The sequence below is a fragment of the Mesoplodon densirostris genome, chromosome 10 (genome assembly GCF_025265405.1).
Source record: "Mesoplodon densirostris isolate mMesDen1 chromosome 10, mMesDen1 primary haplotype, whole genome shotgun sequence".
NCBI lineage: Eukaryota > Metazoa > Chordata > Mammalia > Artiodactyla > Ziphiidae > Mesoplodon > Mesoplodon densirostris.
Window position 1 is genome coordinate 110,270,307 of NC_082670.1, and position 23,172 is coordinate 110,293,478.

General features: G+C 59.2%; 2 protein-coding genes across 5 annotated transcripts in view; one reads left to right on the forward strand and one right to left on the reverse strand.

Moving 5' to 3' along the window:
* The window catches only part of ZXDC (ZXD family zinc finger C), a 32,507-nt gene extending 17,959 nt beyond the window's left edge, over window positions 1–14,548 (forward strand). The window contains exons 9-11 of one of the 2 annotated variants that reach the window (XM_060110729.1): window positions 6,925–7,049; window positions 7,791–7,889; window positions 8,835–14,548. In XM_060110729.1, coding sequence (XP_059966712.1) covers window positions 6,925–7,049; window positions 7,791–7,889; window positions 8,835–8,921 — 311 coding nt within the window. In that variant the 3' untranslated portion in view covers window positions 8,922–14,548. The remainder of the gene's footprint in view (window positions 1–6,924; window positions 7,050–7,790; window positions 7,890–8,834) is intronic. The other variant, XM_060110730.1, reaches the window with a different exon arrangement.
* Window positions 9,548–23,172, reverse strand: part of SLC41A3 (solute carrier family 41 member 3) — a 75,004-nt gene continuing 61,379 nt past the window's right edge. For all 3 annotated transcript variants that reach the window (XM_060110732.1, XM_060110734.1, XM_060110731.1), the window contains 7 exons: window positions 20,315–20,459; window positions 18,029–18,175; window positions 15,865–16,009; window positions 15,039–15,118; window positions 13,354–13,488; window positions 11,398–11,546; window positions 9,548–10,786 (listed from right to left, as the gene is read on the reverse strand). In XM_060110732.1, the coding sequence (XP_059966715.1) occupies window positions 10,577–10,786; window positions 11,398–11,546; window positions 13,354–13,488; window positions 15,039–15,118; window positions 15,865–16,009; window positions 18,029–18,175; window positions 20,315–20,459 (1,011 nt within the window). In that variant the 3' untranslated portion in view covers window positions 9,548–10,576. The remainder of the gene's footprint in view (window positions 10,787–11,397; window positions 11,547–13,353; window positions 13,489–15,038; window positions 15,119–15,864; window positions 16,010–18,028; window positions 18,176–20,314; window positions 20,460–23,172) is intronic.

Below are 23,172 nucleotides of genomic sequence, written 5' to 3' on the forward strand. Positions count from 1 at the left end.
CGTGATTGCAAGTTGGAGTCCTTGCAACAAGATGCGTGGTGTTCCAAGAAGACAGAAATCATCATCACTCAGAAACCAGCGTTGGACGCCGTGGTTGGAGTGAGTGTTTCTGGGGCTGAGCTGTGGGCGGGTCGGCTCCTGGTGGAGGCGGGTCAGCTCCCTGCCGAGGGGCCGTGGGAATGGGAATCGCCCACGGCCTGGGCGTCTCCAGGATGGTGACTTCTGAAAATAGAACACCGCTCCCCAGAAAACACACCTGGGGGTCGGCAGCGCGTTTGGTCCGCTGTCCCCCAGCGGGTTAGGCAGCCTGAGGTGATTGCGGTAGGAAGTCTGCTACTCAGGTCTCACAGTGAAGGGTCCTGAGGAGCGGTACTGTCTTCTCAACAGATCCTCTCTTTATTCTAAAAATTGGTTTCTGTTCCTGATGGAAATAGGAATGGAAGAAAGGTTCTGTAGCCAGAAGCCAAGCCCACCCGAGCGGTGGGTCACCAGAGGCGTCCCCTCGTGTCAGAGTTGTCCCAGAGCTTCTGGCCCTTGAAATAAACCGAGGAACGAGCAAGACCTGCAGGGAGGGCATAGACAGTGACTCAGAGGAGAGGACCCGGAAGGATCCCCCGGAAAGTGATGGGGCTGAGATGGCACCCAAGTGCCCCGTTTCAGCCGCAGGAGTGCCCTTTGTGGCTGCAGCTTGGAGGAAGGACAGTGGAGAAGGCACCCTTCACAAGGAGGACATGTCTTTTCCCAAGTGGGCGGGACCTGAAAGGGAGGGGCCAGAAGGGGCCTGAGGTGCTGCGGGGAGGAGGCTCCTGCGATCACAGCAATCGAGGAAGACGGTGAGTCAGGAGGGGTGCGAGCAGCCCGAGGAGCCGGTCCCCGATGCTTCGCAGGCTCGCGTAGGGCAGAGGCCTCGCGTGGACACACGCGGGCGACGGGCAGTCCTGGCGGGGCCCGGGTCCGGGGAGTGCGTTCAGCACGGGCCCTTTGTCCAGAGCAGCTGGCTGGGAGCGTTCTGGGAACGAGCTTGGAGCCAGCAGGAGGCCAGGCCGCTTGGGGCCTCTGGGGGTCAGTGTCAGAACTGGGCTCCCATGAGGGCGTGATTAGAAGAGGGACGTGGTATTTTCTAAAGGGTTGTTCCGCCTGTTCTTGTGAAAATAAACCACAGGGACACAGAGCAGGCAAGGGGAGCAGGGGGCTTCTTGGGGTCCTCCCACCGAGGTCAGCGCAGTGCCAGTGTGGGGGCCCCGGGCAGGCGGGGCCGGGCCGCTGAGCACACGCTCTGACAAGCGGCGAGGGCAGCTCTGCCCGGTCTCTGAGTGCGTGAGGGCCTCCAGGGACCATGCGACCTAGGCAGGATGCAGCCTGGGTGGGGCGCTGGGCTGGAGAGCCTGCAGGGAAGGCTGTGGGTGTTGCTGGGCGCTCCTGCTAGAGCCTCTGTAAGGCTGTGGGAGCAGATTAAGGAGGGTAGTGGGCGGGGCTGTGTGTGTTTCAGGCCCCGGCTTTGCGGTTGGGCGGAGGACTCGGTCCGCATAGACCGCCCCCTCCACCGGCCCTGGGCCTGGCTGGCCGTGCAACCGGCAGGCCTGCGCGGTGGACGGCCCTGGCTCACTCTGGGGGTCCATCCACCTTTCTGGGTGGGTCCTCACCTTGCCCTTCCCAGCGGGACCTGCTTGGCCTTCCCGTGCTGGGAGGTGGGCAGGAGGGGGGGACCAGGACCTTGCTCGCGCTGTGTTCCCTGGCCCGTTTCTGCGGGGCGGCCCTGCCGTGGCTCTGGCCCCGTGTGCTGTCCCCCTCCTGGACTTCGGGGTGGCAGTGCCCTCCTGAGGTGCTGCCCAGGAGCTGTGCCTTAGCGCACCGCCACCCACGTCCCTCTTGCCTGCATGGAGCCCCTCTGGGTGCCATACCACAGCGTCCCTGCATGTCACTGGGCCCCGACCGACCCCCAGCGAGAAGCACCTCTGAGGGGCAGTGATGTTGCGGCTGATTCTATGACCGCAGACCTTGCTGAGGGCCCCTCGGTGTTGGCAGGGTGCCCCTGCTCCCTCATCAGCGCGTGTGGGCGTGGGCTCGTCTGTACGTCTCTGGGAACACGCACGCCTGTACTCGGCGCACGGCCAGCACGGGTGCCCCGTCCCGCCCGGTGTCCCACAGAGTTCCTCGTAGACGAGGGCCGGTCCTGGGCCCTGCGTCCTGGGCTCCCCCGACCCCGTTCCCTCTCCACGTCCTCACGGCAGCCTGAGGCATGGCTACTGACGCCCCATTTTCTGGGTAGGAACCTGAGGGGGACGGACCCCACGGTGCAGGCTGCAAAGCCTTCAGGGGCCTGGCGGCACCGCGTCGCACGCGGGAAGGCCGTGTCTCACCGACTGTGAGTGTGGTGGATGCGGCGCGCCCGGGCGACGGCCCCTCTCGGGGTGGGGGTGGGGGGTCAGGTGGGCGCTGTCGTGCCCTCGCCGATGCCAAACAAGGCAGTTGATAAACGTCCTTGTGGCTGGTTTTTAAAAATCATAAACCTTCATCCTTAGGAAGCAGACAGATTTCCCTAATAAGCAAGTCGGACTGGCAGCGTCGTTTCCCATCACAGTGGGGAAGACGCAGCGGGGCAGCGGCGCAGGGGCGCCGGGCACATCCGCGGAAGGTCGGGTGGGGGCGGCTGCGTGGGGAGAAGGGCGGTCGCTTCCCGACGACGGTTACAGACCCACGGGAGCTGACTCGAGGGAAGGATGGGTAGCTGACTGCACAGGGAACGTGCAGATACCAGGTCGTACCTTTTCTGTTAGAATAATCAGGAAAAAAGGAATGAACGATCTCACTCACGATGACGTTAACAGGAACAAGGTGTCTCGGGACCCCCAGTGACAAGGACGCCCGGCCTGGATGAGGCCTGCTCAGGGCCTCCCCATACCTGGCTCGAGCCGCTGTGCCTCTAGTGTTGATTGACGTCTTCTATTCAGTTCCTTGGAAATCCCAAAGGAACTTAAAGCCCCCGTCAGGCTTCAGTTCCTGTGGAAGATGAACTTGGTGAGACTCCTGGTGCGTCTTGAGGAAAGAGAGATGGTGGGAGGGCCCTGGGGGCCTGCGGCGGGCTGGCCCGTGGGACGCTGGGCGCAGAGCAGAGCGTGGGGTCCGTGCGTGGCTCTGGTGACGCTGGCTTAGTCGGGGAGAAAGGAAGTGGCTGCTTGCTTGGCCTGCGCTCCACCGCCCTGGGAGACCACGCTCTGCGTTTTGATGGTAGTCGTTTTCCACGTGCATGAGCTGCCCGTGTGTCCTTATCTGGAAGAAGTGATACAGTACCCTGGTCTTTCCTGTTAGTAACGTGCATGTCTCTCCTTGTGAACGATCGGTTTTTATAGCACATCTTCTCGACAGCTGTGTAGGCCTGAACACGTCAGTGAATTCGGCCCCAGTGCCTCTGCGTCCGTGCTGTGTCCTGTCGGATCGCCTTCCTTGCAGAATGGAGGGAGCGGTCCTGCAGCTTCTTGCTGTGTCTGTGGCTCCGACGGGGACCCCCAGTGGCGAGTGACCCCGTGGTCCCCCTGCCCGCTGGGCGTGGAGGGCAGGTTCTGTGGCGCAGGGCTGTGCTTGCGAGGGCCTCGCGGTGGAGCTGGGGTGGGCGCGCACGTGGTCCGAGCCGGGTCTGTGCTGCCGGCCTCACCTGGTCTCGCTGGGCCCTGGGAGGGGAGCTGGGGGTCCCATAGTTCACGGACGGGCCAGGGGTCTGGCGTGCAGTGTGGAGTCCAGCTCACCCTGCCGTCTGAGGCCCAAAGAGGATGGGCCTTTGAGGTCTGCTTAGTGGACACGTATCTGCTGCTGGATTTACTCTCCTGTCCCCCACTTAAAGTCACCCTGCACAGATCAGCTTTGTGGATAAATGTGGAGAATGCTCAGTTCAGTGTGAGGACTGCCTGCCTGGTAAGAGTTTGTGGATTTCCGCCGTGGAAAAGGAAGTTTGGTTTTTCTTTTGATCGGCTTGTTAATTAAGTGAGTCACGTTATGTTTAGCGCCGCGGCATCTTTTACTGGTGAGGACTCGGGGCCTCATGGTCATCGTGTGCTCCGTGTGGCGACCCTCGGTTTGCGTTTGCGTGCCTTCAGGCATCCGCAGACGGACTTCTCCGTCACGCTCAGGCGTGGGGTTAATTTGTGGCCGTCTTGAGTGTCGATGACACAGTACCCGATGGCACAGTCTGTCATTTGGGGTCGTGTAACAGAACACCCACCGCGATGGCTCGAGCAGGGAGTCTGGGCAACGCCCGCCCCGTGGGGGTCAGGGTCCCCTCCTCGTGCTCTGCCTGGGTCTTCGGCGTGAGAGGGGCCTGGGGGGCCCCAACCTCCTTGCGTTCTCTACTGGCGTCAAGTCGGGGGCCACTGCAGGCTCTCCTGCCCCTTTCCCTCCACAGGCGCCCGCTGTGTCTCCACCAGCCTCACCACGCCCCTCGGGAGGGTGCGGAACAGGCCGGGGTCTTCCCGAGCCCCTCGGCCAGGCCCCGTGGGTTGGTCCGGGGACGAGCCCTGTACAGGTGGACGTGGCCAGTTCGCCCGCCCACCCTCCGGCAGGCCTCCCAGGGGCGCGTGTCGAGGTGCTTGGAGTTGGGGCGTGTGGTGGGCCCATGGGGGGCGCACTTCCCCGGAGACCCTCAGCTTCCCAGCCCCCGCTGCTGCCGCGAGACGAGCTGCTGGAGGAGAGGATCCAGGAAGGCCGGGCGGCACAGGTGCCCGCACGGGGGCCGCTTTCAGCTGCGGGCCTCCTGTCCCGGGCGAGAGAGAGCCTTCATGCCAGCGGCAGCGATTCCTGTAAATGTAGCCATGGGGTCTGTGGGGTCACCAGATTCCCAGACACTGGATTGAAGGTACACGTTGAAAAGAGGACCTACGTGATTTCTTTCAGGTTAAGTGTGCTGATATAGTAGTTAAAGCTGACTCCGCTTGGTCTTATTAACAGTGATATTCCAGTTACTCGCTTTTTAGCAGTGTGGACCTGTCTTCCGTTAAGTATGAAGGAAATGCGGAGTCGTGATGTGTAGAAAAAATTAGTGGGGTTTATTTCTGATTTGTACATGTGATTTTTACTTAATTTCCCCCTAGTTGAGTAGCATACGTGCCCACATTCACGAATGAAAGCAAAGCTTTGATCATAGCTCTCGTTTCACAGATAACTTAGAGCGCGACCCACACAGCTGGCACTGAGTCATTACAGCGTAATAAGGAGAAATGGCTCCGATTCATCTCATCTTTATGCTATACGACTACATAATGAATATTAGAATTACATCATTTAAATCTTGCCTACTTTTAAAACTGACTTCAAAAGATGCATTATTTGGTGCCTTCCTTAATTTACTCCATAGTGCTTTCATGATATTCCTTGAAGCATGTCTTGGTATGTTCTTTTGGATTAAAAAATGAAGTCGGACCCTTCAGCAGAGTAAGGCTGACCGTGTTACATGGGCTTCGTCCAACATAAATGAGCTGAATCTTCAGCTGCACAGTTGGGATGAAACTAAAGCACATGAGCATTTTATTAAAACATTTTTTTAATTGGCAAAAATGTATGTTTACCAGTCTCAGTGCTCACACAGACACGAGCCACCTGGGAGCAGGCCGGCAGTGCACTCCTCTGGATGCATTTTTCAGTGTAATTTTCCTTTTAATATTTTATAATTATCAAAGTTTAATGTCTTATTTTGACTGGGTTTGCATTTCTGATAATTACAGTGGTAACTCATTTTTTCAGATGATGAATGTTCACTTCTAGAAAGTATATTTAAGAAAACTTTAAAAATAAGTAAAATTTCAATTTATGTGCAGATTTGTATTGCGGGGAAATATATGAGGGTGATAAAAGACTTCAAAGCATAACAATGATTCAGGTAAAATTCCAGAGGTGGCTGGAACAGCACAGGCCCCAGGAGGACAGGGGGCACATCGAATTCCTCCCTGTTGAAGGGGAGGGAGTGAATCCTGCTGGGAGCGGCAGGGGCATCAGGCATCTGGGGCAGGCAGAGAACTGGGGCTGGACCCAGAGGACACACACGGAGGGGAGTCGGCAGTGAGACCCCGGGGATGGGGCCCGCAGGCTGGCTCGTCGGGCAGCAGAGCCAACCGTGCACGTCAGAAGGGAGACAGAACCTAAATAGCCGGCCAGCCTCTCGTCGTTTTCATCTTTAACTTGAGGTCAATTAGACGTTTTCTGGAAGTAACAAGTCGTTCAGTCTCACTTGTTCTTCTGGCGTTGTTTAATTCAACAGCACTTAATGGGTGCTTTTATTAAGTGAGCTCGTATGCTGCTCACCATAAGGTTGTCTTTGTGAGGCCGTTCCCGTGCCTGTGTCTGCCCAGCAGTGACAGCGCCTCCACCCCTGGGTGCTCGCTGGCCGCTGGGCTCGGTCCTGCGCCCTGAGCACATCCGCGTGGCCCATCCTCCCTGCACTCTGCGGTGGAAGGCCGGGGCCAGAGCTCAGCGCACCTGTCCAGGGTCAGGGGGAGTTGGTGGTGGAACCGGGGCTGAATCCAGGGTTCCTGTGTCAGAAAAACCCTTTCTGGGTGTTAGGGTGTTTTCTTTCTTCTTTGTGCTTAATTTTTTATAAAAGCATGTTGTTATGAAACCAAGAAAGTGATAATTTTTGCGGAGGAAGCTGGACAGAAAGAGCCATTTAGCAGGTGCTGAGGTGCCGGCAGGGGGGCGCCGGGGGGATGCAGCCGGCTTCCCTCCCTTCTTTTTCCGTGAGCTTGGTCGTGCTCCGTGTGTCAGGGACCCCACGTGCCCCAGGCTTCGAGGGTGAGGAGGAGTCCACCCTCGAGGACGGCGTGGCCTGAGCCGTCTGTGCGGAAGACAGGCGAGCCTTGCTCAGCTTCGAAGCGGAGGCCTGGTCTCGGCCTCTTCCCTCTGGCTGAGCGGCCGTGCGTCTGGGGGCCTTGTGTGTTTCAGGAGCCGTGGGGCCCGCACTGAGCACGGGGGAAGGTGACGTCCATGCTGGCCCGGGAGCCTGGCTGTGGGGCAGCCTCGCAGTGCCTGGCATGGCTCTGCCGTGCGTCCAGCTCCAGCTGCTGCAGGTAAGAGCCCGTGAGCTGTCCCGCCCCGTCCTGCACCCCTCCTGTCCGTCACTCCACTGTGTCCACACTTCCCCTCGGGCAGGATTCGCATTCCCCATGTCCAGCTCCCCTGCAGCCTGCCCTCTGCACTCCGTCCCGCTCCTGCCCGAGGTCCCGTGGCCTCACCGCAGACAACTGGCCGTGCATCTGGCTCCTGTGCTGCTGGGTCCCCCGGCCTTAGCTTCTCTCCTCACGGGGCCGGGTGAAGGCAGCGTGCTCATCCTGTGCCAGGATGCACCCGGAGGAGGTGGCCTGTGTGGAAATGGTGCTGAGCTTGCTTCTCTCTTATTTTCTCTGCCGCACTGAGCCCCTCAGGGCAGGGCCGGCCACCTCTTGGGCTGCGCCCGGGCCAGCGGGGACCTGCAGCTGCGGCTGCTCCCACCTCCGTGGCTCTAGGGACACGGTCACCTTCAGCCTCGCTTTCCAGGGGCTGGAAGACGATTTGGAAGGGTTTTGGGAGAGAAGAGGTTTAAACGCTGAGGATGTGTAGCTCTGACCCTGCCTCTTTGAGCACCTCTGTGTACTTGGCTCTCGGGCCGCGGGGCCACACAGCTGGGCCTCGAGCTGGGCTCGGGGGAGGGCTCTGGTCACTGCTGGGCCTCAGGCCGCCCCTGGAAGGCGGGTGCGCTGGTTCTGCTGCGTCTCAAGGTAGCGGGACTCCTCGGGCCAAGGTGACTGAGCTGTGTGCGGTTGCCTTCCCAGGATGACCCCTCAGGGCACGTGGTCTTCCCGTTGGAGCCCAGCCCGCAGCCTCCCGTCTCCCAATCCCTGCTTGCTGCCGTGCCCGTCTACGTCCTCCAGGTCTGGATGCCTCTTTGCTCTTTGGGTTTGTTGAGACTCGCGAAGCTTCCGGCCTCCTGAGGCTTCTCCCTGAGGTGGCCTTGCGTGGGACTCGCTGGGTGGGTTGCCAGGGTGTTTTTCCACATTGTGGAAGAGGTGGGTAAGGGATCAAGACATAAAAGGTGGACCGTACAGCTGGGATTCACTCATCACGGTAGATGGGGTGGAATTTAATACGGTCTTCAAGGGTCTTACGTTGAGAATTGTGGAAGTTGGGCTGGCCAGATTTTATTTAGCCTGTGGGGAAATAGGCTAAGCTGAGTATGGGTGGCAGTGGATAATTGAGATTTGGGTATAAAATAATGATGTAGCTTATCCAATTTCAAACGTGTATGTAAGAAACAAACAGTAATTTTGGTTTTCTTACGTTCAAATTGGGCTGTTCGACATTTTCCGTAACATTAGAAGTGAATGTTGAACGGAGCACAGGGTGGGGGGTGAACTGGAGGGCGTGCGGTCACAGCGTCCGGAAGGCCTCACGGCCGTCCCCTCCATCCGTCGGGCGTTCCTCATCTCAGGGTCGTGTACAAGTGAGCAGGGGGTCGCTGTGGCCTGGAACCTAGTGCTGACAGCTATTCCCTGCAGGTGGCGGGCCGGGCGGTGGTGGTGCGGCCATGTGGCTGGAGCCCGTCCACGCTGCAGCTCGTGACTGGGAGTGGGGGGCGCTCCCGGAGTGAGTGGGGAGGGTCAAAGGTCAGGGAGGACAGTCCCCTCTCTGAGGAAACCCAGAGCAGAGGACTGAGTTCACCTTTGCTTAGTTTTATTGATACTAAAATGTTTTCCTTCAAGGAATATATGCTTAAAATAGGGGGAAAACGAGTGTTTTCAACTAAGGGAGGCCAGGGGTGTGTGGGGGCCTGCGCTGTGCTGCGGTTGCCGAGCTCACCGCTGTGCTTGGTTTCGCAGGAGGTGCTCCCTGCAGCTGGAGGGGCCGCTGGGCCCGGGGACATGTGGAGCTCGGGCAGCACGGTCGGCCTGTGGGCCCTGCAGTGAAACCAGCTCTGCCTGGGCCGAGGGCGCCACTTGGAAGGCTGGCCTCGTTCTTCAGAGACTTTGGGTACATTTTCGCAAGTGTTTTTCTTACGTTTTATCAGGGACCCGTTTGGGGCCGTACCATCCTCTCAGGGCAGAGCGTGCCTTTTCTCGCTCGGCTGTGCACGCAGCCTGCATCTGCCTGAGCTTGCTGTGTTTAGAAACGGCCGCCTAGGGAAGAGGACGGAGCCTCCGCGGTGGCCCGACGGGGCTTCAGCACTGGGCGCAGCGTCTGGCTGAGAGCGAATAGGCTGTCCCCACCCTCGGTGGGGGTCGCGGTTGAGCTGGGGTGGCACCGGGTCTAGTGGCCCAGGTGGCCTGGTGTCAGGGGAACGTGATGGGTGACGAGGCCCCCAGGCCCTGTCACAGCCCCTGCACAGACCAGAGAGTTAAACCTTTTAAAGTGATTTTTCCGAGTTCTGTATTTGGGTAGTAACACCTAATGGCAATTGGACAGCGGTTTGTACAACCACATTCTGAGCACTGAGGTACGTGCATGGCGTGCAGCTTGTTGAGGCTGAAGGGGTGCACGTGTCCCCGTGTGTTTTCACGGAGTGAGGTCTGTCCTGCAAAAGGAGACAAGTCAGTGAACTTGCACATATTTATTGGTCATCAGTGGACCGGACACGGGCTCTCAGAAATGGTTTTATGCCTTGTGCCTTTCGAAGTGTTTTTGTTTAGATGCTGTTTTGATTCTCAGGCTGGGGAATCATCCCAACTGTGCCCATTCTGTTTGTCTCTTTTGAGTTTTTTGGGTGTTGGGAATGATTTCTGATTTCTACCGTGACTCCTCTGTGTCCTGCATGGGGGAGAGGGGGTGTCTCCATCTCTAGATGGTGCTCCCCGAAGCCCCGGGTCATCCAGAGGCCCCTCCCTGAGGAGCCAGGCCTGGCGGCCTCCTGTCCTGCCACTGAGGTCCCTGCTGGCATTGGGCCCAACTCCTCATGCGAGTGAATTAAAAGGTTTTGTACAGCTGCACATGGAAAGGTGACATTTTTCCTTTGATCCGTAGCAATAACCCACTGGTCCAGCTTGCTGAGTCCCCTTCCCGTCTTTCTTTGTATTGGGGCTGATCCCACACTCACCTCGGGGTGGAACTGGGGTTCCAGTTTTACTTTCACACTCCTCTGATGGTTAAAATCTAAGCAGAGATTTGTTCTAATGAAAGAAAAAGCAAGCAGTGACAGGAATGCTGGGAGCAGAAGAGGGGGTGAGCACGGCTCTGTCCCGGGAAGGGCTGAGCGACGACAGCCCTGAGGCCAGGCTCAGCGTCCCGAGCTCGGGGACAGAGGGTGTCCTTCGTGCTGCACTACAGCCAGGCTGCGTGGGCTCCAGACAGTGCCCTCCGCAAAGTGCACAGGCGCCTCTTGGTTCAGCGTCTTCAGGCCGCAGTGCCCTGCCCTCCACACAGGCACGCACGCTCGCCAGCAAGCGCTCCTGACCTCAGGCTCCATCCTGGGCTCAGGCGGCAGCAGCTCCGGAGTCTGTGTGCGTCCTCGGCCGACAGGCAGGTGCCAGGGTCAGCCACCCTGGGGGGTCCGGCTGGGGAGAAGCCACACCCTGTTCCCATGGGCGTGAGGGAAGGTTCTCCTGAGTGGCAGGGACGCCTGGGCTCCTTAGGAAGGTCCAGATGCTGGTTCTGAGGTGCCATGCAGCGCCGTTTCACTCCTCAGTAGCCAGTGGGCGAGGAAGCAGAGTGCCAGGAGGCCGGTCCCGAGGAGGTCCCCCAGCCCCGTGAGGTAAGGGATGCAGTGGTCATCCGGGTCCAGGGCCTGGTTCCATGTCAGCCGAACCGTCGCTTCCGCCAGGTACAGCAGGATCGTCACCTGCCAGGAGGTGAGCAGCATAAGCTGATGGCACCAAGAAACCAGCAGATCTCGAGAGCGGACACCACGGTGGACATGTCCACCCCAGGCCCTCCCTGGGCTCCTCTCGGGTGTGACGCGCAGCTCGGAGGCCGCGCACCGCCCAGCTCCACCCACCGCCTCGGAGACTCGGACCAGGGTCTGGCTGGAAGTGCAGCTCGGACTTCCCGGAGGCCCGCCTGGGGCAGCTCCGGACAGCTGGCCCTTCGTGGAGGCACCTCAAGCCCTGGTCAGGTCCCAGGGCCCCGCAGCCACGTCCCTGCCACTGCTCTGGACAGTTTCCCAGGCTCCACAGCCTGTCCTTCAGGGTCACGGACACGCTGACGCTGCCCTCGTGGGTGTGCCCACCGGAGCCCACCTTACCCTGCAGAGGCCCCAGCCCTCCCAGCTCGAGTCTCGGAAAACGGCCTGACTGAAGTCCACACGTGCCTGTAGCAGTGCGTCTTGATCACGCCCTTGGGCTTGGGTGGACTGACTGGACTTCCGGAAGGTGGGGACTGTGTCCTGCGTGTCCAGGGACCTCTCCCAGTCTGGGACCCAGGGGCCATCTGGGACCCAGGGGCCATCGTTACCTGGACCAGGCCCGCCAGCAGGTAGAGCCCCACGAAGATTTTGTCGTTTGGGACTGACTGGCCTTCCACGAGGTAGATGATGGAGAAGAAGATGAGGTGGCCTGGAACCACCAGGAAGAGCAGGACGCGGGCCGACGTGGAGTGGATTTCTGGAAGAAACAGCAGGGGAGGCAGCGTGAGCTGCTGGCAGTGAGGCGCCCGTGGCCCGTCTTCCCGCTGCCTCTGCTTACGGAGCAGCTGCGTGTGCAGCGTGTCTAGCGACGGGGATGAGGCCTGTCGTGCCCTCGGGAGCTGACCTCGTAGGTAGGGAAGAGAGAAAAACCAGCACCAAGTAGCAGAAACAAACAAGTCATTTCAAACCTGACGGGTACTAGGCAGAAGGTTGACCGGGCTGATGTGGGAGTGGGACGCCAAGGCCCCCGGCAGAGGAAGGAGGAGGCGCAGGGCTTCGGGGGCCGAAGGCACCGGCGTGGGCAGCCCCTCCCTCGCGCGGGGCCTGGGGACGCCCGTCAGCACACTCTCCTCAGCGTCCGTGCTCATGGGTTTGAGACGCTGCGCGAAATGGGATTTCACCGTTTAACAACCGCCGTGAAACCACCCGCGGGGACGCGACGGCTTCTCAGGCAGAAATGGGAACTGCAGTGAGAAGCACGTCTCCGTTTCCTTCCGAGTGTTAACCATGAAGCGTTTCATCAGCTAAAGAAAGGAAGGAGGACAAATCAACGTACCTACAACGTCTACCGTGAAAGGACCTGTGGAGAGAGGCTGAGGACGCACAGGAAAGGCAAAAGCAAAATAATCACTATCGGCAGCTGGCGTTAAAACTCAAGAAAATCTACAGAAAAACTAAACAGCGAGAATTCAGTAAAATATGTGCTGCTACAGACTGAATGTTTGTTTCCTCCCCAAATCCGTAAGTAAGTTGTGACCTGACCCGCAGTGATGGCGTTAGGCGGTGGTCAGGTCACTAGGGTGGAGCCCCCCCGAGGAGCCCCCTCGCCCCCCTCTTCCGTGTCTGTGGACCAGGAGGCCGGCCTCACCAGGCACCCAATGTGCTGGTGCCCTGACCTTGGATGTCTAGCCTCCAGAGCTGTGAGAAACGTGTGTTTAGAAGCCCCCGGTCTGTGATTCTAAGACAGGTGCACGCTGAAATACATGCAGTACAGGGTAAAGAGCCTTTCTATGTACAGATGACAAGTCAGAAAATATACGGGGCCTCCCCCCTTTAGACAAGGTGAGGCAGACACACTTCCTGTCCAACAGCCCTGGACGTCATATGAAACGAACAGAAGATTCTGGAAGGGATGAGGCGGGCTGGCCAGCGCTCCGCAGCCCAGGGAGCAGCACGAGGCGAGGTCCCTGAGCTGCTGCCTTGCATCCCAGATCAGATGCTGGGGAGTCAGAAACCGAACTGTCAGTGGCCACAGAAGGCATGAGCCCCCCCGCAGTCCTGGCCCCGGAGGTGAGAGGCTGGAGGTTGGGGGCGTAGCCAGGCCCCCTCCCTCCCGGCCAGGCGGGAGCAGAGGAATAGGACTTGAAAAGTAACAACACGACACCACGTTGGGTACCCGGTTCTCAGAACAGACTCTCTGGTCCTTCCTCAAGCTTCGGGCCCTGCAGGACCAGCGCCTGCCCCTCGGTGCCTCTCCCCAGCCCCCAGCCCTGGCTTGTCCTCAGAGGGGATTCCTCCCGCCAGCCTTTTCGCGGCCCTTCCGAGCACAGCACGATTTGGAATCCCATGTGCGTCTGCTCTGCTGGAGCGTGTCTGTCCCCAGGGGTATGATCGGCTCCTCCATCTCACACTGTAACCTGGAGATGGTCGGTGTGCCTCTGGCTGAGCGAATGGACCGGTGACGGCCACGTTGGCGCGTCAGGGCTGGTCTGAGGGGTCTACTGCCACAGACACCAGATTCTTAAAGAAACGGCCACGTGGCCTCTGGAAGACCCCAGACCCACCTGAGCTGCAGAACGTGGAGCGGGGGTTAGGCCAGCGTTTTTTCATCCAGAGGGGCAGGACCCCAGGCGTGCTCCACAGGTGCAAGTACGTGGAGATCCGGCTGGTCTGAATGGCCACCAGGTTGCCCCCAACACCTGCAGAGAGAGAGAGAATCTGGTTTCTCCTTCTTTATGCCAGTCTCTGAGTTCTATCCCTTATCTTAAGTCCAGCTCCTCCAGAAAGCCTTCCTTGACTGGCTCAGACCCTGATTTCTTTTCTTTCCCTCCTACCTGCCCACAGATCTTATGTCTGGCACCAAACAAGGGTGGCCTCGGCCTCGTGAATGTGAGGTATCGAGGTAGTAGCTGCATCACCTTGACAGCTGGCGGCCTTAAGGAGAAGGAGGTGTGATGGGGGAGGGAAGTGGGCGGAAAGAAACAGACCGAACAGTGGAATGTCTGAGAAAACGAAAGGAACTTTTCACCTCAAGGCAGGAAGGAGAGGAAAGAGGGCCGAGAGTGGGGGGGGGGGGGCGGCTCTTGGCGTCCTGAGGAGCTGACCGTGGCCAGCTCTGCTGGGGCCACAGGCCCCAGTGACAAAGGCCCCTCGGAGCCCCTGCAGGCGGAGAGCGGGGCCTGCCCCCCGCGACTGTCCCCTTCAGAGGGCGGTTGGGTTGCCCACTGCCTCATCCCCATGGAGGACGACCCCTAACTGGGCCAGATGTGCCCCGGCTGCTCCAGAGGATGCAAAGAATGGCCATGGGCAGAGGATGGCTGCAGATCTAGTTTGCTTGGCCCACGATGATTTATAAAACCACCACGCGGGTCGCCCAGGAGCCCGCCCCGCACTGCTCCCCACCGCCCACCTCGCCTCCGGGCAGACGTCATTGGTGGTGCTCACTCGGCCCCTACAGACACCGAGCAGAGGACCCAGGGGACTCTCTAGGTCTGTGGCCCCTGGGCCAGCTGCTGCTGTCTTCCTTGTCAGTGGCCGGCCTGGCGCTGGGAGAGGCCCTGTGGACTCGGCTGGGTGCAGGCCTGGCATGCACAGGACACTGCGCAGATGGCCTGGGCAGTGGGTTGTCAAACTCGTTCCTCTCCGACCAGCCAGCCCCACTTACAGAGCCTTACCAGAAACTGGACACAAGCCGCGCTTGGGCTAGGTGCCCACAGAGTTAAGCCCGGAAGGTGCACCAGTGGAGGGTCCAGAGGAGACCCAGGGGGTGGAGGGGATGGAGGGGATGGAGGGGATGGAGGGGATGGAGGGGGTGGAGGGGTGGAGGGGGTGGAGGGGGTGGGGGGGTGGAGGGGGTGGAGGCAAGCGGATTCCTGCCCACCCCACCGGGAGCCACTGTCGTCACGGCCTTGCGTTTTAAGGAGACAGAGATCCTGGTTTCTCTGTGTAAATGCCCGAGTTGTACATGTCATCAGTGAGTCTAAGTTAAAAGGAAGGCCACGAGAGGCCAACAGCCCGGTTCCGAAGCCACACTTGGCCCCAGGTGCCAGCAGATCCCAGATGAAAGCCTTCCAGGCTTTGGGATCAGCTCTGGTCCTGGGGGCCCGTGAGGGCAGGTGTGACCTGGAGGAGCCGGGGGCAGCGCTTTCCCCCGGGGGCTACAGCCTCCTGGGGCCGGGGCCGGACCTCCGAGATCGCTGCTCTTCTGGCCCCCACCACCCGGAGCCAGGTGACGGGACCCAGTACCTACCACATATGATGGGGGCAAATATGGCCATGCCTCGGAACTGCTGCTTGGAGATGGTCTTGTTCAAGATGAGCCCCCCGAAACTGCGGGGGAGAGATGGCAAACGATTAGAGTGGACGCTGGCCAACCGGCACCACGCAGACCGCCCTGTCAGCCCGTCACCCTCCCAAAACATCCGTGGTGGCCGAGCTGGTCTCCCGTGTCCTCTGATGCCGCACGTGGCTCCCACCTCTGTTCTGAGTCTCGGCTGTTCCAGAAGGCCCATGGAAGATGTCAGCCACTGAAAACACCAGACCCTTTCCGAGGCCACTTCGCTGGCTGGGCCCTGCCACGCGACAGCCCTGAGGTGCTCCCATGTGACGTCTCCCACCCCCGCTCCCCGAAGCTGCTCAGCACCTGGCCCACCAGCCCTGGGGTTTAGCAAAGGCCTGGAGTCCAGGAGCTTCTGGAAGCAAAGAGACCTCGGCCACAGCCTCCGCTCCCCAAGTCAGTCAGGAGCGCACATCGGAAAGGACTAGGGTGGCCCTGGTCACGGTCAAGCACAAAGGGCCCCCAAGGATGGGGCTGGAGGGCCCGGGGCCCCGGAGCACTGATCCTTCAGCCCTGTCTCACCAGTGGCTGGGCTGCGGGAATGGCCTTCACAGAGCTGTGGCCGTGAGACCAGCTCAGCGGGGGAGCGGGGCCGTGGCTGGTGCTCGTCCCCTGTGGACAGGGCTGCCCCTCAGAATAGCCCAGGCCCAGGGTTCTTGGGGGAGATGAGGAGCGACGAGCCTGGACGAGCCTGGTGAAGGCGCCCGAGGCCGTGGCCCGGCCCACCCCACCCGCGCACCTGCTGATGAGCATCGCCAGGACGATGGGGAACCACCCGAACTTCAGGGTCTTCACGACGGGCGGGCTCTGCCTGGCGATGAGGATGCACACGGGCGTCAGGGCCGTGAGACCGACGCAGACCAGCGGCGTCAGGTACCGACTGTCTGGGGAAAGAGAGAGCAGCGTGTGGGCCTTGGGGCTGGGGCTCAGGGTGGGGCCCAGGCTGGGGCCTGGGTGGCGGAGGTGACAGGTGCGTGGGGACTCGGCCCCAGAGGCGCGAGGAGCAGCTCCCATCCCCGCCAGTCTGGAGGAACCGTCCCCTGCACCTCCCGTCATGCGGCTGAGGGGCTCCTGGCCACCTCGATCCCTGCCGCACCTGCCTTTGCTTTGCTGGCGCCTTTGCGGCTCTCCCGACACACGTGCCCTCCTCGGCCTGCTCTCAGCCCGGCCTCACTATTCACGGCTCCGTTTACGGGATCGTGACCGTGGCCAGCGCCGCGCTCGGCACTTCGTGTACCCAACTCTCCTGCTCTCACCGACCCGCTCGGACGGCCTGGGAGGAGGTGGCCTAGCACGACACGCCCGTGGGCAGCAATGCTCCTGCTGAGGCCACCCTGGGGGGCACCCCTCGGCACCCACGTTCTCACAAGGGCTCACGTCCCTGTGTCACCTGCTCCAGGCAGCAGGGGCCACGAGGACGGACCTCAGCCTGGATCAGCCTTGGGAACCTGGGCCCCTACCGGAGCCCAAACGCATGGGGCATGCGTGGCCCCTCACCCGCCTGCCTCTCACCGCACACATGGTGACTCACCGGCCTTGTGGAGAAGCGCCCGCCAACCCCGGCCACGCCCAGAGCGGAGGCCCCCCACCCAGCGCACAGGCCTGGCCTGGGGCCCCTGTCCTTCACAGGAAACGGCTGTGGCCATCCTTGTGCCCTGAGCGTCCTGGGCAGGAGGTGGGCCCAGGGCCTCGGCAGGTATCCACTGGCCTGGACGCGGCAGCCAGGAGCGTCACCGCTCAGGGCCGTAGCCTCCCAGCCGCGGTGGCCGTCTCCCTGGTGACAGCATAGGCGCAGCGGCCGCAGGCTCGCCCTCATCAGCGAGGACCCACATGACTGCTGCCCAGCCGGGACCCCCGAGATAACCCAATGTCTCACTGCAGGGATGGGTGACCCAACAGGACTTGACGTCCAGGGTGTGTGTGGAGGCGTGGGGCTGGGTGCAGAAGGGAGGAGGGCCGGGGGAGGCCCGTAACTCAAAGTTACTTTGCAAATCAGACTCCATAACTAGTCCGTGCACAAATCTTTGAAATTCAGTGTGCTTGATTGAAGAATAAAATTCGGCGTCTTACTGTTAGATCTTTACCTGCACTTCGTGAACTTCCAGCATCTTCCCAAACCCCCCCTTCCTGGTGCTGCAGGCCTTTCCTGGATGGCTGGGGCTCGTGGAGCCGCGCCACCCTCACTGGGAGCGTTTCCTGGGCCACTTCTGTTGCCCACATGTAAAAACCGGCGATTCCTTAAACCTGGGTCCACAGGCCCACCATGCCCCACGTTTAAGCTTCGCTGCTGTCCACTCCACCCATGGAAGCCGTGACTGCACTCGGAACTGACATCTGCTAGATTCAGGCAGGCGTGCAGCCATCCTGGGGGGCCACACAAGGTGGGAGGCCACAGACGGGACACTCGGAGCGGGTGCTCAGCTATGCAAACACAGTGAGGGAGCTGCTGGCAAGGGGCTGCCGTGTGTCCACAGCGTCCAGGGCGCGAGCCAAGCTGTGTCCGCAGGTGGACCTGGGTGACGGGGGGGGGGGGCGGTGGCCACAAGGTCTTGTTCCCAGAACGTGTGCAAACGTCCCCTCGGCTGCTGACCACGTCACAGGTCACCTTCTGAGGAGCCTGGCTCTGCCTCCTGCCTCCTTGGCTATGATGCTCCTGCCTGGAGTCACCTCTCGGGCAGCTGGTGTGTGTCCGGCGTGAACTATACCCCCCCGTGAAGAGGTGCTGAAGCACCCAGACCAGCCTCTGTCAGAGGTGGACACTGACAACCTGTACATCTGCTGCCCGGAGAGACCTGTCCCCATGGTGCATTGGAAAAGCTGGCGGCACCTGGGGGGCGACCCCCATCTGCCCAGTGACCCCAGGCCTTGCCTATAAAAGGACAGACCCCAGCCTTGGGCCCTACCTCTGTGTTTGTGGAAGAAGCTGCTGACGAAAGCCAGGAGGGACAAGGTGATGAGGTCTCCCAGGCTGGCCGCGATGGGCGTCGCAATGTTGTCCGGGTTGACCCCGAGCTTTCGAGCGCCGATCACTATGCAGACCATCAGCATCCCTGCAGGGGGAGGGGACAGGCGGTCGGTGAGTGGGTGGCAGGGCTGCCCAGGAGCTCGCTGCACCCACGGAGCTGCCCGCTCTCGGGCTCCCTCCCTGGGGCCACGAGGCTTGGACTCTGCCCTGTGTCTCGTGGGCTTGACGCTGTGGAGTGGCCCAAGCACTCTGATGACTCCCTGAACTGTCGGGGAGATGCAGGCAGGTGGTTCCTGGGCTCCCAAACTTGGGAACTACAGGTGTGATGCTTACAGCCCTCCTGGCAGGAAGATGGACCCCAAACTGCTCTGAGCAGCAGGAGCCCCGGGGAGGGGGGCGGGGGGGCAGGGGCAACTGGCTCATGCGTGGTTTCCAAGGGGCAAAGCCTGCGGGGAAGACGGCAGGGTGGGGTCTGGGACAGCGTGGGGCAGCAGTGCAGGTGGTCCCTGGAGGGAGGGAGGGAGCGAAGGGGCGGCACACGTAAGGCAGCACGGCACCGGGGGGCCTGAGGGGCTGCCAGGGCCCAGCACATGGCCACGGGTGCAGGGCGACGTCCCTGCTGAACCTGAGAGGCCCTTCCTCGTGGCCGCTACACCTCCCAGGACCTGCTTCTGTCTGACTCGGTTCTGAGGCCACTGTGATGCGCTTCCACCCCCCATGCCACACTGCCTGGGACAAAATCCAACAGCACCTTGTGTGGCCTTTACGAAGACACTTCGCACCTTGGCCACTGCTGTTTTAACACTGGACGCAGCGTGCGGTCACTCGAAAATAATCACAGCTGTCACAGTGCCATCGAACGCTGCTGGCCAGTCTGTGCTGTCGTGTGACCAGGTCCCAGCAACTTTATTCTTCTGCAGTGTCAGTTGTAAGTGAACTGACACTGCCTGGCTGAGCCAGTGGTCTGCTCACAGTCCCACAGGGATGTGCACAGGACACCAGCGGTTTGAGATCACTTGTTACAAACCAGCAGCAGCACCGCTGCCCAGCTTTATGACGCAGACAGGCCGCGGTCATGCTGTGGCCCACCCTCTGAGTCCCCCTCATCTTGGGATAGTCCCGGCCATGTCCTTGCCACTGAGGTGCACCCCATCTGAGGCCTCAGTCTTCTCATCCGTAAAACAGGAGCTAGGATGGCCCATGGGAACAGCACCGCCTTCTGGAGACTTGGTGTCTCCTAGGCTCTGTTCTCTCAGAAGGTTCAGCCCTTCCTTGGCCCAGACGTGCAGGCAAGCAGCAGGTCTGTGAACTTGCTCCTGGGCTTCCGCGCTCTGGCCCTGCCCCGACCTGGGCTCCTGCATGGGGATGCAGCCGCCTGGTAGGAAGCACAGCCACCGAGTAACCAGCTTCATCCTGCTGGGGGCCAGGCGAGTGAACAGTCGACTTTACAAGGCTACCCCTCTTCCTGGACCTGCGTGCGCTTTGCATGATACACATAGACACACGGCCCAGAGAGAACCAGTGTGACCACCGTCCATTCAGAAAACCTGGGAGCTGGCTGGTGGCTGGGTTAAGTGGAGAGAACCACGGGCTCTGCACTCACACTACTTGCTTGGTGGAGGAGCGGACAGTACACAAGTGAACAAGCGTGTGAAGCAAACAGCGTGACTGCGAGCGAGTCAGGGAGGCCGCGAGACTGGAGTCACGCGTGTGCTCGCGCACCGAGGGATCACCCTGAACTAGGACGAGCCCTGCAGCGTTGGGCCCCCAGTGTGTCCCAGGCTCCGGGACAGCAGCTGGCACACAGGAGGCTCGGGGAGTGCTGAGGGTGAACAGATGCGCAGCCACTGGGCTCCCCACTGATGCGCGTGAGCTCCCCCGGGCCTGAGGCGGCGTGGCAGGAGCAGGGTGGGGACAGCAGATGGTAGAAAAGGACACGCAGGCCCCTCTCGAAGGAGCTGCCGTCGTAAAGTAAGGGACAAGAGAGCTTCAGATATTTGCAAGAGCTCCAAAAGGAGCGTGAAGCGTGGTGGCCTCAGGTGGGGGAGGGGGCGCAGGACCTGCCTTGCCCCAGACCCCGCCCGGGCCCTCCCGGTGGCCAGTCACAGACAGACGTGTCTCCGCCCCGGCAGAGGGCAGGGAACCCCTCGCCGCCCTCCAGGTCAAGGTGGGTGTGAAGACCCAGCGGTGCCCTGACTCACACAGGACCCCGAGGGCTGCTCACCCAGGGCGCAGGCCGCCAGGAAGGCGGTGAGGACGCTGCTGGCGCACAGCACCTCCGCCTCCGCCATGTCCAGCTCTTGCCCCGACGCCGCGCCCAGGAGCAGGGCCGCCACGGCGGCCAGGAGCCCCACGACGGCGGCCTGCACCTGCGGGCAGAAACCAGACGTGAGGCAGGTCTGCTGACCTCGCCCGAGCGCAACAAAGCCGACAGACACCCCCTCCAGCCCGATCCCTGCGGAAACCACTGCCCCGCCCTGTCCTTCCCCATCATCTTGCGTAGGGTCCTCGGTCCAGGGCCTCCCGTGTTTCCTCACAACCCCTCTAACTGGTCTGGACAAAAGTGCTGTGACCTCCAGCAGCACAGACAGTGCCCCCGACCCCCAGAAATGCCCAGGACCCCCGGGAGACACCAGAGCTGTCGGAGCTGAGGCCCCCGCGCACACGCGAGGCCAATCAGGCTCCGCAGACGAGAACACGCCCCAGCTCACACACGGAATTCCACTCGGTCCCAAGGTTTTTCACGGTACCTGACAACTCATTTTAAATTTAACTTTCACAATAATGAGCAGATGCGCAAGAACAGCCATAACAACTTTGAGAAAGAAAATGGAAATTTTGGCATTTTCATTATGAATATGTATTTTAAAGCTATAGTATTAAAACTGGGTGGCTTGGCAGAAAAATAGACAAATAGGTCAGCAGGACAGAACGGGGTCCAGGAATTGAACCGTGAATGTGAAAATTTTTAATTTAATGTATGAAAATTTAATCATGAATATATCAAAGTTTACTATGATGAAGGTGGCATTTCAAATCAGGATGGAATACGTAAGGTAAGAGAAACCGGATATTTGCTTGGAAAAATAAAATAGATTCTGACTTTATACCGTTCACACACATATACCTAAACATAAAAACATAAGTGTGAAACGGATGAAAGTACTGAATAATGTGTTTCAGATTTTGGATTAGGGAAGGCCTCCTACTAAAGATGAAACATATAAAATCTGTAAAGAAAAATACAGGTAAGATTTACAAAGTCCAAGCATGACTTCCGTGTGATAAAAGACACCACAAAACAAAGGCAGGGATAGACTTGGAGAAAATATTTCCGTCTTACATAATAAAAGATTAGTATCCAGAATGATGAGTCCATTTTACCAAATCAACAATAACCATAATGATAATAATAAGATAACGTGATAGAACAATGCATAAGGGGTATGACAGGTAAGCCACAGAAAGGAAATACAAACGGCTAAGAAACACACAAAAGATGATCAAATAAAATCCCAATTGGAAGGTTAGGATTAGGGTTATTTGTAGCCAGGGCTGGTCCTCTATTAAAAAGTAAGTGCTGTTTGATTTTCTTGGCACTGGGGTCTCTGCTCATCGGGTAAATGGATGGATGGTGTATACTTCTTACCTGTCGGATGAAGTAAAGTTAAAGGTCGACAGTACAAAGTACACACGGACAAACACGCGGGACGATGGTTGTCTTACACACTGATGGTGGTAAAATTGATACAGGAATTCTGGGAGGAAATTTGTCTTATCCAAATACCTGATCTAGCATTTTCCCAGGGAAACGTGCACATGCGGACAAATAAGCACATAACATGATGGTGATTGGAGCTGCTCTGTACAGAGTGACATCCATTCGTTAAGCCACTATTAAGAGAAAATGCTATTTACGAAGTTACACGTACAGTATAGTATGTTTTATGCATAGAAACATGGGAACTCGTGTGGTCTGTGTCTGGGCACATCCACGTGTCTGCAAACACAGAAGGGGTTTAGAAGAGTCCTTCCCATGCTGCTGAGCTTATAAGGAACTAATAATTGAAGTTTTTTTTTTAAAAATAAATTTATTTATTTATTTATTTTTGGCTGAGTTGGGTTTTCGTTGCTGCTAGCTAGAGCTAGGCTCAGTAGTTGTGGCACACGGGCTTAGCTGCTCCGCGGCATGTGGGATCTTCCCGGACCAGGGCTCGAACCCGTGTCCCCTGCACTGGCAAGCAGATTCTTTAACCACTGCACCACCAGGGAAGTCCCATTTCAATTATTAATACTAGTGCTGTTATTGCACCAAGAAATCAGATATTTTGTAATCCCTTCGGGAAACATCTAGAGCCTTGAACTGTTCATACCCTGTGAACTTGTGGGAAGTTCTCTTTAAGAAACCTATGCAAAAGGAGAACATGCTCACTGCAGTATAGCTTATCGAGTAGGAGCCTGTAACTGCAGGTGCCCCGCAGGGCGATGGGTCTGTGAGCGGACGGGCTGAGCTTGGCAGGTCTGCACAGGCCCTGCAGAGCCAGCCCCTGGCGGCCCTTCCCTTTTACCCGTGAGGTCCTGACTCACGTATCACTCCTGGGTCCATTGTCGTGATAGAATATACTGAAGTTATTTAAAAAGTTTAAGTATGGAACTTACTACACCCTTTATGCTTTGATGTTAAGCTTTTTTAAAAATGGAGGAGACCAATTGCATCCACGCTGTGACAGGACCACGTGCCAGGCCAGGGCCTGCCCACAGCAGGACCTAATCGACACTGGTTGAGGAGGATTCGGTAGGAAAAGAAACGCAAAACCAGTGACTGTTGCCGAGGCGTTTACCACCCGGCCCTGCAGACCCTCTTCCGGGGCCTCATGAGAGATTGAACCTCCAGAGGCTTTAGCCACAGGCTGTAGCCCCGGCCCCTGTGAAGCACCTCGGTGGACGAGGCAGACGTCTAAACACAAAACTGTGTCCAGGACGGCCTGACAGCGCCCGCAAGGCCCAGAGAAGCAGCCAGTGTCAGGTTGGAGCCGGGTCTGAGAAGAGTCCCCACCGGGTGATGGGGAGGGGGCCAGCCCA